General features: G+C 37.3%; 1 protein-coding gene across 1 annotated transcript in view; it reads right to left on the bottom strand.

The window, feature by feature from the left end:
- The window catches only part of LOC146003920 (uncharacterized), a 47,659-nt gene that overhangs the window by 6,692 nt on the left and 23,781 nt on the right, over window positions 1-17,186 (bottom strand). Inside the window, exons 5-6 of the mRNA XM_083142406.1 lie at window positions 12,525-12,677; window positions 10,040-10,160 (exon numbers count right to left, since the gene is read on the bottom strand). Coding sequence (XP_082998532.1) covers window positions 10,040-10,160; window positions 12,525-12,677 — 274 coding nt within the window. The remainder of the gene's footprint in view (window positions 1-10,039; window positions 10,161-12,524; window positions 12,678-17,186) is intronic.

The following is a 17,186-nucleotide window of genomic DNA, read 5'->3' as shown; positions in this document are numbered from 1 at the left end:
AGCCATTTCGTCTGCTGCACGTGATGGGTTTGAGCTGTTGCAGTAGCGGGCGCCACAATATGAACATAAAACTCGCACACAAACCAATGAGCAAAATAGCCAGTGCCCTAAGCAAACACAAGTGATCATTCCTTTTCCCCACTAGACAACCCAGGTGTTTATGATGCCCAGTGTGAGTGCAACTCACACTACATCAGCAGATCCATCAGATCTGTCAACAAGCGTATACAACAGCATTTCGCGGACGCAAAAAAATCCCAACCCACCACCGGGCTAGCAAGGCACCTCAAGTTCAATAAACACAGGATCCAAAAAGTTTCAGTTAGACACACATCACACACCCTAATCGACACCAAAATCAAAGAGACGCATGCAATTATGCACTTTCCGGACAAGCTGAATATCGACAGCGGTCAGACACATCAAGTAACTTTCAAGGATATATCTTTAGTAACTTGTTTACGTCTTATATTATAAACCGCGTTGTTTATTCCCCTCAACATGAATTATTTTATAATAACGTAATGTGGTATTGGAAGAAAATTCTCTTATTGCTGGATGGTTTGATTGATTTGCTTTATTTTACTTGGCTTTTGTGCTACTATCGGCTAATTTGCAAAGATGAAGATGAGTAATGATATGATGAAACTGATGAATGGACTTGCAAATATTCATGCCCAGGCTGGGATTCGAACCTGGTACCCCTGGCATCGTAGTGCAATGTGCTAACCACTCCATCATGGGGTATTACTGGATGGTAAGTATTTGTTAGTAAATGTTGTTTTAATTACTGACCTCAATGTGATGAGTGAACTTGTTTCATCATATTTATGTTTCTTAACCCTCCATTGGTATACATGTTCCAGAGTAACTCAGTTTGTATACGGTGAGGATGGTGGTCGCACATGAATTTAATTGTTTGTCAAAATAATTTATAAGTATTTTTGTCAAATAATTATAACTTTTCGGAATTAAAAGGTATCTTATTTATTATATAATAACCAATACTGTCTTGCATTGCAATATTACTGATTACATATGAGATACAATTTTTATAATTTTATTTGGAATTTAATTTTGTCGAAAATCCATAATTTATTGTTTGTTGACGAGGGTTATGCACATTCCACCTATTAGTTTCATCACTACCAATATATTGAGAAGGGACAAGTAATTCATCTTCATGGGGAGATCGATCCCTGTTGCTTTCATGATCACTGTTCACTGTTCAACATTATCTTACGGCTAGGGACCGGATTTTTATGCACTAAAAAATGTGAAAATATGCATGCATCTATGCAGAAAAAAATTGCAAAATATGCATTACAATATGCACACTAAATTTTCATTAAGGGTGTAAAATCTGATTCCACACAACATTTTAACTAACAAATAAAACATTCAAATTACATTACGTACATGTAATTTTAATGAAAAGACACCCCCAAAAAAAGGGACTACAAAACATGCAGCAGAAGAACTTTTACTCGTTAGGAAGAGGATGTGAGGTGCTCACATTCAATTTTCCAAGGCTTCGGATTCTCTTCTGTTTACAATTAGGAGACGTTTTAGGTTTTCCAGCATCAGTCGTCTTCTGCTGCCTCGTAAGACGTCCTTGTAGCGAGAGAAACACATTTCCACCTCGCAAGAACTTACCGGTGCATGTTGAAAAGCAGCAATTTGCTCCACTGCTAAGGACTTTGTCGCTAAGAGTCCACTGCATTTACCAGCTAAAATTTCTTCAATGTCACAAATTTTCCTTATGCCCTGTTATTTTTTTTAAAAGTATGCTGTGCACTTTCACAACCCATTTATAGCCACATTTTGCAGACAGCAAAACTTCGGGCTCAACTTGCTATCTCTCGGACTCACCGTAGCCTTCCAGACTGCGTTATCGGATCGTGGTCGCTTTCAGAAGGGGTCAGGGCCAGGATTAAAATTTGCACATAAATATTTAGAAAAATGTAAAATAAAATAGTTTTATGAGGGAAATATGCAGTATAAAAGGAAATCTTCCAAAATATTATGCCCGTTAACAAAATAACTAAAATATGCACCAGAAACTCATGTCTAAAAGGTGGGGAATGTCTTGATTCGAACATTTCATGAAATGTGCATACTTTTTTGTTGCAATAAAAAATATGCATTTGCATGAAAATCCGGTCCCTACTTATTGCCCAGAGAATCAAACACAATCAATCTGCCCAGTCGTGGTGCAATCATGGGTGTTTTAAATTCCAACATATCGAACATCAAAGAACAGCGTCAGGAAAATGCCTCTTCGTGGAAGTTCAGAAACAATATCTATGTACTTCAAAAATGCCATGGCGATCAGTGGCGTGCCCAAGGGGTGGTTGGTGGGGGTTATAACCCCCTTTTAGCCCAGTATTCCTAAAAAAAAAAGAACATCAAAGGTAGGAAAAGATGGCAAAATGAGAGCAGACTACCAGAAAAAGTGTACATACCCCCCCCCCTTTTCAAAAATCCTGGCACTGATGGATATATCACACTTTTGGCACCGATACAATAGGTCACGCCTTCTCTTGCCTACTAAGTTACAGCAGGGGCTCGGAATGCTAGAAACTAGTTTTCACGGAAAGCATCATGGAGAATTGCATTAGATGTACCAGCTCCGAACTCCACAAGGCAAGGAACGTCACTTCACTGTGGAATTTAGCACATTGCTTAGTTCTCAGACTGTGTTGGTCAAATATGGCACCGTATAGCCTTCAAGCAAAGATCTTCCTGTTGAAAGAATATAACAAAAAGAACAGCAATCCAGAAAAGACCTGAAGGGAAATTGGGACCAACATATCAAACAATTGCCAATTTGATAACGAAGTTCGAATGAACCGGAAGCATAGCAAGTGAGCTTCTGTGGTGGCTAATTTTGTATGTAGACTTAATCATATGATTATCTGTGAGGAGTCTCACATTTCATAAATTACATGATAAAACGTGAAGTTCCCCGTGCCCTGAAGGCACATATAGGGGATGTGGGGGTAGGGCCACACACATTCTTCATCTCGTCCACTTTGGAGGTGATGCGATCAGAACCACGCTTCAGCAGCTTTACCCCAGGTTAAGACCTGTTAAGATTTGAATTGAAAGACATATACCTATAAGTGAACTAATTTGAGGCTGGGTGAACACCAGAGCTGCTTTATGCAGGGACAAGGCTGGAAAAATTCCAAACTTAAATCACCCACTCTTGGAATCGAACCTGGGTCTCCCATGTGTCAGATGGACACCCTACCGACTACACCACCATAGCTCAAATTCCATGAGTTTTTATGCTTTAACAATTGCTGGCCTCCATGGCAGAGTGGTGTGGTCAGCACAGCATGCTACAATGCCAGGGGTTCCGGGTTCGAATCCCAGCCTGGACATGGGTGTTCTTAATGAGTGTACCTTCATCAATTTCATCATATCATCACTCATCATCGCAATTGGCCAAAAGGTACAGAAATGCAAAGTAAAATAAACCAAAGTAATTAATCAATCAAAACTTCAACAATTAAGAACATTTAATAAATGATGATTCAAATTTTCCCAAAGTTAGGATCAAGATGGGGAATTTTCCACACATTTTGGAATTTGCGAGATCATTATCTTTAGTAAAATCTCAAAAGTCACTGGCAAGTTTATATATTTAGGATGACACTGCGGAGAGACAAGTATGAAATCTTGTCAAATTCTAACAGCACATCAAACTACACACACACTTGGCAACATGACCATACTACTACTGACAATGAACAAAAAAAAAGACCTACACAACCATGCAGAAAAAAATACAAATTCGTCACAACAAACACGACCTTTACAAAAATGCAATCTGCCATGCCCAGGTAGGACTGTAAAACGGCATGCTACATTGCAGCTACATAGTCAAGGCAATTCATCGTACCTCTACTATCACTGATAGATCTCCGGTGAGGCCTTGGTGTGATGTTGAGTCTAGAGGACATCACACTTAATCGAGAACAAGTTGGTGTAGTGCTCCCAACATTCAAATGATTATTGTTATCTGCAGACAGAGGGCCCATGTTAGAAGGCCGGAATCGGAAGAAATAAGCAACAACGTCACATAATTAAGCACACAATCCTTTCATTACATGTTTGACATGCACTGAGGAAGATGAGAATTAAAATGTATAAAAAACAAGGGGAGGGGGAGAGGAGAAGAAAAGTAATCATTCACAACATGTAATGCAGTGTCAATTAAGAGCAAATAAATAAATAGCACAAGCTTATTTATATGATCACAGAATTATATTTATAAAGCAGAAAAACAGCCAAACAAATTAGGGATGGGCCGATATGAAATTTTGGCCGATACCGATAAAGTACCAATATAAAATTTACTGATACCTGATATTCTACCGATCCGATATAAAATTAGAAACGGTCCATGAAGAACCTGAAATGTTCATTGATCTCCTTAATAAATGCGTGTTTCGAGGTGACTGCAGTGCACAAGAAGGAATATTTAGACAATTACTTTTTTAAAAAGTAGGGCATAGAGATTATCCATAAAAATTACAACAAAATGGCAGATTTTTGCACTAAATTATAAGATATTTATCGATATATCGGATCGGTAAAATAATCGGTAATTTTACCGATACACCGATATGCCTATATCGGCCGATACCGATAGAGTACCGATTAATCGGTCCCATCTCTAAAAAAAATATTTTCTTAAAAAATTATTATTTCATTTATGGAAGAAACACTTATTTGTTTTTCCACAGTAGACACAATTTAAAGAGGAAAATACAGAGGATTCTCAATGTATGTTGCACTTAGGAAACAATTTACATCAGATATCAACTTAAGACTGAATTAATACATTTAAGTCCACAATGCATTCCAGACAAATATAAATATTGAATATGTACTGTAAATTATAATAAGTAATGAAATTTAAATTCCCCAATGTGGGTGATCCAAGGTCGGAATTTTTCCAGCCTTCTCTTTGCATAAAGCCACTCTGGGGGTCTCCCAGCCTCAAATCAATGGGTACTGGGGAAACCCTGTGGGGTAAAGGATGATCACATCACCTCCAAAATGGCCGAGATCAAGAATGTGTGAGGCCCAACCCCCATATTCTCTAAACGTGCTTCATGGCACAGTGCACTGGTATCTTTGCCTTTCCCTATTGAAATATAAATGGAACTGTAGAGGAATGTGAATATGAAATAGGTATGCAGTTCCGCATTAAACTGTAATGCAGTATCATCTATTACAATTGTTAAACAGAAAAAATACTGCACAATTACTGATTAAAACGAAAACTTAATTCCCTCTCACAATTACCTCATAAAATTTATAAATCTATTTCATTTGCACTACAAAATTTCTAATGTCATGTCATATGATAGCAAACGGCAATGCATTAAGTGTTAAAGCATGCCTTTCATGGAATTACAAATTTAAATATGTGTACATTATTGATCATATAACATATATTCACGGTATATTCTGTTTATTGATCTTAATTAATGAATCCAAGTCTACATTAGTTCAGCATAGCATTGAGTATCCTCTATAGCAGGCAGTAGGGAAAAGCTCACATTTTGCTGACAGCAGAAACTCGAGCAATCGTCATGCATTGAAAGTGATCGAGAACTTCTTCAGTAGATAAATTGAGGAGTCACCAGGACAAGATAACTTCATTAAATTTGATTGTGAGTTATTGTTTTAAGCACACTTATGCACAGAAAGGCTAATCGGGACTGGTCGTACATTTTAAAGTGGAATCCGAACCACTTCGTTCCCCCACCAGATATCAAACCATTACCACTACACCATTGAGGTGGTACATTCATGCTGATCAATTTCACGCAAGGGTGTACCGTACCACGAGAGCACACTGCTAGTGCCACCACATGTTCTCTGGAGTCGTCAAATGTGGCAGAGTGCTAGGTCTGCAACATGGATTTGCTTTCAGGCAGGACAGACAGATGCAAGTTGTACGAGTCCCCCCCCCCCCTCCCTCCAAGACCCGTGGATCCTTAATTTGTGGTTATACACGGTGATTCACAAGTGATGGTCCAAACTGTGAAAGTGAAGAGTACGAACTAGTGGAAGCAAAAAAGTCTTATGGAAACTATGAGTCCACAAATAAAACATTTGCGAGATACATAATTGGAAAGTTATGAATGTATTGCTAGGCTCTGCCAAAGGCATGTTTATTACTACCTATGCTCATTGTGCACTGTTCTTGCACACTTGTCCAATAGGTGCTTTAGTCATACTAGTATAGTAGAGAATCAAATCTCAAAAACAATACATACACCACTGATATGTTTGTTTGGAGAATCCATATTAAGAAAACTGCATACCTCACCTAGAACAGTGGTTATTAAGCATATGATTTCAAGTGCACAGGATAGTATAAAGCAAGATGTTACACTATGTAGGTGTTCGAAATGCATTCGTATGCAACACTGTACTCTTCTGAGAATTGCTCATATCTAAAACTGGTGATGCAATTCTGCACCTCTCTTACCTGGAGAACAGCATGTACACTATGCTTTTCAGATAGACCCTAGACACAAAAATTGAAAGGATTCAAATCAGTTGATCTTGGAGGCCAAGGTGCAGGCAGGCACACCTTTACCAATCGAGTTAGATGCTGCTGGATAGTTACAGCAAAATGTGCAAGTGCATCATCATGTATAAACCACATCAGTGGTGGATCCTAAGAATAAATGCATACAATCACAATTATCTCGCAAACGGATCATTTGCAGACACTTGTTTACTGAGACTTTTTTGCTTCTACTGTGTACTCTTCACCCTCAGTTTGGACCATTGCTTATATACCACCCTGTAGTTTACATAGTCTAGGTAAACAATTTAAACTATGCTCAAAAAGTAACTTCCAATTCAATCATGTTGGTTTCTAACGAACCGACAGCAATCACATTCACATCAAAAATTTCTCACATTCTCATTCAAGCATCAACTATTTGAAAAAAAAAAGAAATCTGTAGGAAAAAACACATGACTATGCATGTATCTACAATAGCACTGAGCCGATACTGATGCCGACTAGAAGGGTGCTTGCCAGGAAAAATGTCTCTGGTGTCAGGATCATTGTGGAGAATAGGGAGGAAATGCAGTGTGTGTGTGATTTTGTTGAGGAAGGGGTGGTATGGATGACAAGTATGGGGAGGTTGGTATCAGGTTTCATTGTAGGAGCTCGGGGAAATATTTAGTGACTAGGATGGAGGGATAACCATTGTTGACCAAGGCTTGTGCAGGTTGAAGTTGCTCAGTATGGCTGTAAATAAAGTACACTGAAAGTTGAGAGAAGGTGAAGAGGTTTTCTCGCGATATCAACAAGGTGATTTCCGGATAGGCTTCAGAGCTTTCGAGAGCTAATGTCACTCTCATTTTCAGGGATTGAAGTGCAGAGAATAGTTAGGGTATGGTTATATGTATTTGATGTGGGATGAGTACGGTGTAGGCTGTGCCAATGAGGTGCCATCTCGACGACATCTACACTCAAGAGTTGACTAGCGCTAGCCAGGGTGGGTCCAGTTCGAATCCCGTGTCAATGTTGAGGTTTTTCCTATTCCCCGTGTATGGCTATTGCTTCTTTGATGATTTGGTCCCAGTAATTGGATGACTTATTGGTGGTCTTGGTGGTTGTGAAGTATTTCTATGGTCCTCTTGGATGTTCTGCTAACCCTGATTTTTTCTGGATGAAAATTCTTGACGTAGCAGGCATGTTTTCTGGCAAAACCTGGTTGATATCCCGAGAAAACCTCTTCATCATTCGCAGCCAGGAAAGCTTTAAGAATTATCGAGAGAAGGTGTTTGTTGTCAAGTATTATTTTCACTCATAGGGAAGCAACCGTTGAGATGGGCCACCAGCAAAACAAGGTGCACTTTGATGGAAGATATTTCTGGAACTCGTGCTTGAAAGTTCACTCACTACACAGGCAAATCCCGCTTACTGGGTTAATAAAATTGCAGTAGTGTTTACAAATTTGCAGTCGCTATGAAAAACTTTTGGTGTTTGACAGACAACACTTGGGACATGTATGCTGACTGTTCTATTTATGCTCAAATGTGGTGTGTACAGTGTCTGTTGTGTTGATACATACAAGTGTTGATTCAAGAAACATTTTTCATTATACTTAAAAAATTAAACTGAACAGTACATTGAAGATTAGGCACACACAGGAGATGTACTACGTAGACAGTACATGTTCTGCATTTTAGCATACTTTATTTCCGGCCACACTGTAGTTCTTTTTGGAAATGGGAGGGGGAGGAGAATGAGAATGCAGGAGCAAGGTAGGGATCATATCTGTCTCGGGGAATGTGCCTTGGGTCTGTCAACCCTGTGTAGTCAAGTGGGGAATGGCATATTACACCCATGTGAATGATGATCAAAAAGATAGATACATCCACAAACTAGAAATGGGTGCAACACACTGTGCAGTGGCAGAGGTTCCAAGAGACTGGAAATGTCACCAAACGATGCAGTGCTGGTTGTCCACGGAATACAACATCTGCACAGAACCACTACATGGGATTACTTGCCAGAAGATGATCATGCAGTATAACAAGGGACCTGGGCAAGAGAGTCATGCTGTTTTTTTGCCAAAAACTTGTGCAGTGAGATGGCTGCATTGTCGTGGTGGCACAACTTTCGCAGCGACCATTCTCATTCCCAAATCTTCAGTTAAAATTTGCTGAACTGAGCTCCAAGATATTCCAGATAACATCCCCAGCTTTTCAATGGTCCGTCGTCGGCCTTCGAGCATAAGTTCACAAATTTTGTCGACATTTTCGTCCATTCTGGAAGTTGACAGACGTCCAGAACTAGGTTTGTCCAACATGTCACCTTTTTTTGAAGCGAGAAAACCACTCGTACACTTGAGTTTTCCCCATAGCGCTGTCCTTGTAAGCTGTGTGCAACATCACAACAGTTTCTGCCACCTTTTTGCCCGAGCAGGAAACAAAATTTCACAGCCGCATGCTGTTCTCTTACATCGGCCATCACAAAAAACGAGGTGTGAGCGAAGCTGCTTTACGAAAAAATCACCATGACCAGAGACAACCTTCCCCAGTGATGCCACTGAGTGTACTGAACTCACAATGAGTTGCTCGACGCTTGCCTAGTGGGAAAAATGCGTACTATGGATGCTCCACCCTGCGCAGCGCTATTCCAGTTTTTTTGGGTACACCCTCGTATTCAGGTACCTGGGAGGCAATAGGTTGACTTTCAACAGTTATCAACAACAAAGTTCGTAAATATTTCTTCTTCAAGTTTACAAAATTTCCTATTTCCATATTCCTACTTTTCTTGTCAATAACTTCGAAGGACCACAACCTTCATTAACACAGGTTGAGGTATCTAGGACAGCGATGGCATGTCACTGCTACTCTAACTGCATTTACCATGTCCAACCATGAAATCATTGTACTTTCATTGAAATGTTCGGTACAGTAACATTTGAAGACTAATAAATAGGGCTGAGCTGATACCATTTTCAACCGACACCCATACCCTTACAATTTCTCACCGATACCGATGCTTCAATATTGTAATAATTAAAAGTTGTTCAAAATATATGAATAGTAGTGTGTAACTATTGCATTCCAATTATAAGCATCAAAATATCTATTTGCTTGAAAATATTCAAGAATTTCATCAGAATATTAAAATACTTCTTATGTAATCACAAAATAAATTTTGCCACATACTATTGGTCCAAAATAAATGGAAACTTCAAAAACTCCACAAAAGTGTCAAATGGCACTTTATCAGACCCTGTGAAAGACCAAAATGCTGGAATAGTATCAGCCGATATTGGTAAATAAAACTGAAACCAATACTTTCCGATACAAATACCACTGCTACCGGCCAATACATCAGCATCGGTTCAGCCCTAGTAATGATATAACTGTACTGCAGCATAAATACAAGACACTGTAGAATTTTATAAAGAGCACAAATCATTATAATTGCTACTGTACAAGATATCACCAGACACCTCTTGGCAAAACTCACCATGACTTGAAACTTGTTCTGTTGTTGAAATGTCTCTCTGGCTTCCATCTGCACTGCATCTTGAATGCCTCGGAGACAATTGCCTTAAAGGTGACTTCTTACCACTAAAAACTGTGCTCTCCTGGGAAAAAGAAGAAGGAATTGTACAATAAGCAGGCTTTTCTTTTATTAAGATTTAAGAAATGAATGAATGCGTCGGCACATATAGCCATTTTGCATCCTTCAAAGTATACAAAGAAAAATCCTCTTATCTAAAACATTCATAAAGATCTGTCCAGTCAAAGAACCAACTTGTGGGGAAGGTTCAAACTGCAAAAAGCGGTGTTGCCAAACATCTGATTTTTGTTCAGTCGTAAATGACACCTTCTGCACCCTTCCCTCGCAGTTCAGGGGGAGTCTATGGAGACCTTTTTGTTTGCTGCAGTAGCGACCATTAGGCATAGTTGCATCTTGGAATTGTTGGGGATGCCTTTGCCACCTGTTTGGCTGTCAGACACAAGTTTGGCAAAGCAGAATACCCCCTGTGGTGACTAGAACAAGTCCATTGCTTCAAGCATTCATGTGATCCTCCCCCCGCCTTTGGATTGAAAAGACAAAAATAGAATTTAAAGTTTGTTCTTTGGCTGGACAGGGAATAGATCCACATGTTTATGGTAAATAACAGCAAGATTTCGGTACAAACCTGGCATGTTTCAGGATCAAAAGCGGTGTATAAAATGCCAGTTTGGTGTTAAAATGGTGAATGTAACCCTAAATTTGATTTCAAAACTGCACTTATTACACAAAATAAATATTTCCCTTCTATTAGTACATTTTTGTAGTTATTAAATGGGAAAATGCACCTCACATATTTCAAAAACATGAAAAATGAACATTACTGCATATTATTTCACATTTCATGTTTCTGCCAAAAACGAAGTGCACATGCATCTACCTTTCCTTAAAAGATATGCAAAGAAAAGTTACCAATTAATAAAGAAGCTTGCAGGATTGATTGCAACAATAATATCATGATTCTACAACGAAAAGTTGGAAATGCTTTCTTGTGCAAGCAAAGTAAAATGCAACCACCATCTGCAAAATGTAATGTAGCCAGGGGTGCCCACAGAGGGGATTCATGACATGCCTGCGTCATGGAAATATTTTTTTTTGGGGGGGGGAGGAGAAAATTTTATAGTTTACCTACCAATTCTATACATCTTCACACAAAAATATCCCTTTCTTACCTTTATTTGGTAACACCACTCAATTATTATAACATAATTAAGCCTTGTTTCCATATTAAAAACACTAAATTGCTGACCAAGGCAGTTTATTAAGATAAAAACACTTAACAGGTAACGTTTCAACCCTGTATCAGGGTCTTCCTCAGACGAAGAACTTAGCAACTTGGTCAGCAACTTAGTGTTTTCAATTATTATGTAAAATTTATCTTACAATGGCCTGCTCCATTTTTCTTCATTATTATTGGAGATGTGACATATTAATTTATACCATATCTGTAGCAGCTGATATTGGTATGTCAGTTCATTTTGGTTTATCAGTAAAAAGTTGAGCATTTTTTTTCTTATTACTTTTATGAATAAAAGCATAATTCAGAATCTACAGTTTTGTAAAGTAAAATGTCTAGATATGCATTAACTTTCCAAAGAAGTTGAGTGGACCAGTCATATTCTTCTAGGAACATTTTCAATTTTAATTTGTGTCAGACTATAACTGTAAAGTAGCTTGTGTAAAGCAAGACATTGCAGTTGTAATTATTATTGTTGGTTGTAATTATTAGTTTCAGTGGACAAGAGCATATTCTAGTCCCTTTGATGTTCATTGGGATACACTGATCAATTAGAAGATTATTCTTGAGATTTGAATTTCTTTTTCAAATTCCCTGAGATTTCCTGGTTCTCGAGGTGTAAAATTTAAAGTGAAATGCCAACATATAACTATTCCATAGCACCATATTTCTATTTTAAAAATGCCTTCCCGACGACATAATGGTAATTTTGTCACCTTGTAATCAAGGGGTCCCAGGTTTTGATACCCAGTGGAGGCATATAGTGGTTTGGATACCACTTACAATTGTAGGTCCAATCCTGATTAACCATACTGTGCATAAAATGGACTTAAAACACAAACTCAATTAATCAATCAATTATATTTTAAAATTCATAATTTCATGAATGAGATAATCAGAATATTAAAAAATCTGTCATTTGATCAGAAAATCTACTTATTCATACAATTCTGGAACAAAATTAATGAAAAGAGCATGTTTTGCATAATTTCTACAATATTTACTCCATAAAAGTATATACTGTTGCATGGGGGATTAGATTTGAACCGATACCAATAGGGAATCAGATCTTAATTTGTACTGCCAACGTCTCATCCAAATAGAACTAGAAGTCTGATATCAGATCTCAATGCTCAAGATTTCATCACAATCACACTTAACACAACTGAAAAGAGATTTTACTGAAACACATACCTGACTAGAATCATCATCACTTGAAGGTGAAGGAAACCTAAAAATTTTAAAATTTGGGGACTTGGGCCAAGTGGTAGGAGGGGGACTTCGTATCATGTGCTCGTGAATCTCAGGAAGAGTCAGTGGATCATCATCATCATCATCTGGCATTTCCTATCAAAAGTAAACAAGTGATTTATAATAAAAGACATAGTTACGCATCATTAAAAGTAAAAGTGGGACAGATATGCCCGAAGCAGTCAATGTTCAGTTTATACAGAGTGATCCATTGAAGTGTAGACTGCCGCGTCGGTGTTGGTGCTTTCGGCAAACTAGGCAATCACCGTCATATGTCGGCACTGTAGAAGGTCCGTGAATCAAGCGTGCAAGTTTCCATAACCAGTGTAAAGAGTGATTTATTGATTTATTTAATGACCAATTTATGAAAGAAGGTGCTGAAACTGGCCACATGTCTTGAAGTTACCCACAACTTGCTGCAGTTCCCATTGATTAATGTTGATAATTTCTTAACGGATGTTACATTTCAGTTCTTCCAGGGTGTATGGATTTGACTTGTATACAGAGAGTGGATTGTTTGACAACATGGAACTTTTTCACCCAGAAACCTTGTCTCAAATCACCTTTGAACTTCACGTGCCAATTGAGTTAACACATATGAATCATAAATAAATACACGCTGTGCAGTAGAAAACATTTGCTGAGCCATAACACACTTTGCGGTCAAATACAATAGAAAAAAATACAATACATAACAAGCAGCCTATCAATTCACAGTTGCCAGACTAAGAAACAGGCCACACAAGGACTCTTATCACTTCAGTCTAGTGCCAAATTTCCGTAAAAATAGTTTCAAGCCCCCTTGCCAACTTACGTTAGAGGGTGTCTTAATACAGATGTATCAAAAATGTGTGTGCATCGAAGGTGACTAGTTTGAACATATTCTTTTATAAATCTGGCAAATAACTTTTTTAAATAATTATGGAAACTGTTGTGTGCTTGCTTCATTGACAGTCTATGATACTGACAAACAGCCATGAGTGTGCCAATAGCACAAACACACAACAGTGGTCTACACTTCAATAGATCGTATTGTATGTATTCATTAGGTAAAATATTGGATCACGTCTACTTCTTTAATATATTTTTTTATCCAGGGGCTGCTATATCATAGATGCATATTCTATGACTGAGTGGACAGGATATGATAATTTTACTGATTAAATATTTCTATAAGTGACCTATAAATATATGCAAAATCCTGCCATTTTGTTACGTTTTAAATTAATATGAAAGTGTAACTCATGTACATTGGTTTTGTAAAGTACAAATTGAAATACAGAGTTGTGCTTTCTAAGACAAAATTCAATGTAAGCATCTGGTTACATGTGTTACTTAATAAGCAATGGATGCACTTTTAATTTTATACTAAATTGGAGAGCAAAATCTTCATTCAGATCCATCTCCAATCAAATGTAAATTAGTTTATAATAAAAAGGTAGCAAAGATCAAACAAAACTACTTATTAGTATTATTATGAATACAGAGGAACCTTGTTATTAAGGTTTTCAGGAGACCAAGTTCAATAAACTTAAAATGTGGAAAAATAGGGATGGGTCGATATGAAATTTTGGCCAATAAAAGTACCGATACCGGTTCTTTCTATCGATCCAATATAAAATTCAAAGACATCCATGAAGAATCTAAATCATAGTTTCTCAACCTATGGGGCACGATCGACAGTTGGGTCCTGAAGTCGGGCTCGAAAATTTATTTACTGCCTCTTAAAAACTTTTAAATTACAAAGTTATATTCGAACAAGTGCTCTCGGGTTACCAGCCAGGTTAAAACTGAGTTACCTATTCCCTGATGATGAGAGCAATGTATGAGCTCGAAATGTTGGAAGCTAACACCGATTTAACCTGGCTGGTAACCCGAGAACACTTGTTCAAATCATGTCGCCAGGAACGTTACAATTCCTATTTTAAAGATAAAAATTCAACTCGTGTTGTATGTCACCTAAACTCACCATTTGACAGCTGAGTATCCTGAACTTTTGGTTTTGATGAGGCATTAAAGTTACTCATGCCGTTCTCCACCTCATACTTGTGTGAAGAGAGATTCATCTCTGATTCAATTGAAAAGCAAGTTCACAAATAGACTTGACGTGCACTCAGATTTACGATAACCACTATTGAGCTCAAAATACCCCAGCTTATGTGGAAAAAGCAGGTCCAATTGTCACATTAGTTCGGTGAGTAAAAAAAAAATGTTTTCAAATTCAGCATGTGTTGTTTAGTGAGATGTTAGACTACAGTAAAGTAACCTTTTAAATTACATATTTACGTTTCTAGATTTAAGTATGTGTAATTTGTTTAAGCAAGCACATTAGTAGATTTTCAGCAAAAAATGCAGGCTCGACCAGGACTCTAACCCGGGTCTCTGGCAATCCATGCCATTGCTCTACCACTGAGATACCGAGCCAGCCTGGCTTCCCCTGCATTTTCGCTGGCGCCGTTTTACCTGTGTGAAATTGTCTCTGCACGTGCTACTGCAACGGGATCTGTAGCACTTGCAGAGACAGTGTGTGTGCCTAATTTAATGGAAGCACATTAGAGGGTTTCCTAAAATACTCTATGTTAGCAAAAATACTGGGTGAACACACGTACAAGTAATTCTGCCGGCACCCATGCTTATGGATCCTATGAAGTGTAATAACCTTCAAGGTGGGTCCCGGACTGAAAAAGGTTGAGAACCACTGATCTAAATGGTTCATTCATCTTCTTAATAAGTGTGTGTCAGCAGACGACTGCAATGCAAGAGAGCTGCATATCTAGAGATTTACTTTTTAAAAAAGTAGGGCATTGGGATTGTATTCTTATATCCATAATTTTTTTTCACAAACTGACAGGATATTGCACTAAATTATAATTAGAGGCATGCAAATTTCGTTTTTGACGAAAACACGAAATATGAAATAACATGCTGTAATATTCATTTTTCATGTTTCTGAAAGGTCTGAGGTGCATTTTTCTACCATGTTTTGTCACGAAATAATGCGAAATGAACTGCAAAATGCGAAATTGACTCTTAAACACGAAATTTACCGTTTATATACCGACGCGACACTTTCTGAAGTCTGAAGTATCCTGTGAGTTATGCAATTCACGGAAAATTGATTAATTCTGCTGTAAATATTCGAGAAGCAAAAATGGACCCCTTTACACAGGAATAAACTTAATACTCTGGTAACTACATAAATGTGCTATTAGAAGGAATAAATTTATTTTGTGTAATAAGTGCAGTTTTTAAATCAAATTTAGGATTATATTCACAATTTTAAAACCAAAATGTCATTTTATATAGCACTTTTGATGTGATTATTCACCGCTATAACACCGAAATTTTATTTTATTTGCCGCTTTTGAACCCGAAATCGACTCTGTTTTTGTACCAAAATTTTGCTTTTTTATTTACCAAAACTATGTGCCTCTAATTACAATATGTCAAATCAGTAAAATAATTGGTAATTTTAAAGATAAACCAATACACCTATATTGGCAGATATTGATAGAGTACTGATTACTGATTAATCTGCCCATCCCTAAAAAAATATTTAAAAAATCTGGGCATATTTTATAACATTTTTTTTTTACCAACGGCTTCAAGATTGAAATGTATGAAGTGAGAAAAATATAAAATCATGGAATGCAACATTGGGGTTCACAGTATTAGAATTCTTGTGCAATGATTTCTTAAAAATAGATAAGAATAAATACAGAGCAACCTAGTGTTGAATATTACAGTGTAGAAGAGAAAATACTAGAGCTGAGCCAATACCACCATTTGCTGATACCGATACTTGTATAATTCCAGTATAAAATAACAAAGGCTAGTTACAGAGTCATACTAACTTGTCACATCACTAAGCATGCATTTAGAAATATATAATTTCGGGAGCCAGTTCGAGCCGTGTCTCGGAAACATAATAATAAAGGTGTTTCTGTTTAATATATTAATATAATTATGACGATAATATAATTATATGTAAATTAATTAATTGGTACTTAATTTCTCCGATGCATATGGAGTATTGTTGTATGTAACCACAGACTAAGAAATGGAGGATACACAACGTTAATACCTATTTTGATTATTTCTTGACTAAAAAATATTGTTATTACATAAATAGTAAAAAGATGCTACAAAATCAGAAATAAAACAGCTTATATTCATCATCTAGCTTATGTTTAGTTAAGACGGCTAAAATTTGTGTAAAAACAACTGTCCTGGCAAGGAAGTTAATGTCAAAGAAGTAAAAAATTAAATATTTATTGAATAACAAAAGGAATGATGGTACGTTCATTATATGAAAAGTAAAGTTCCTGATAAATATTTTATGTACATTATTCTAAGTAGTGGTGTACATAAATCTTTAGAGGCACCTCCCCTATGGTGTAATGGTACCGCCGTCGCCTCATAATCAATAGATCCCGGGTTGGCAATAGTGGTTCGGGTCCCACTTTAAAATGTAGGTCCAGTCCCGATTAGCTTATCTTCCTTAGTACTGCCATTCAAAGCCATATGTTCCCAATCTAATCTTGGCGGAAATAATTGATTGATTGATTGATTTGCTTTATTCTACTTCACTTTTTGTGTCACTTT

This window comes from Lepisma saccharinum, chromosome 21, assembly GCF_977018435.1.
Source record: "Lepisma saccharinum chromosome 21, izLepSacc3.1, whole genome shotgun sequence".
NCBI classification, from domain to species: domain Eukaryota; kingdom Metazoa; phylum Arthropoda; class Insecta; order Zygentoma; family Lepismatidae; genus Lepisma; species Lepisma saccharinum.
The sequence above is the reverse complement of the archived record's forward strand: the minus strand, read 5'-3'. Positions and strand labels throughout refer to the sequence as shown.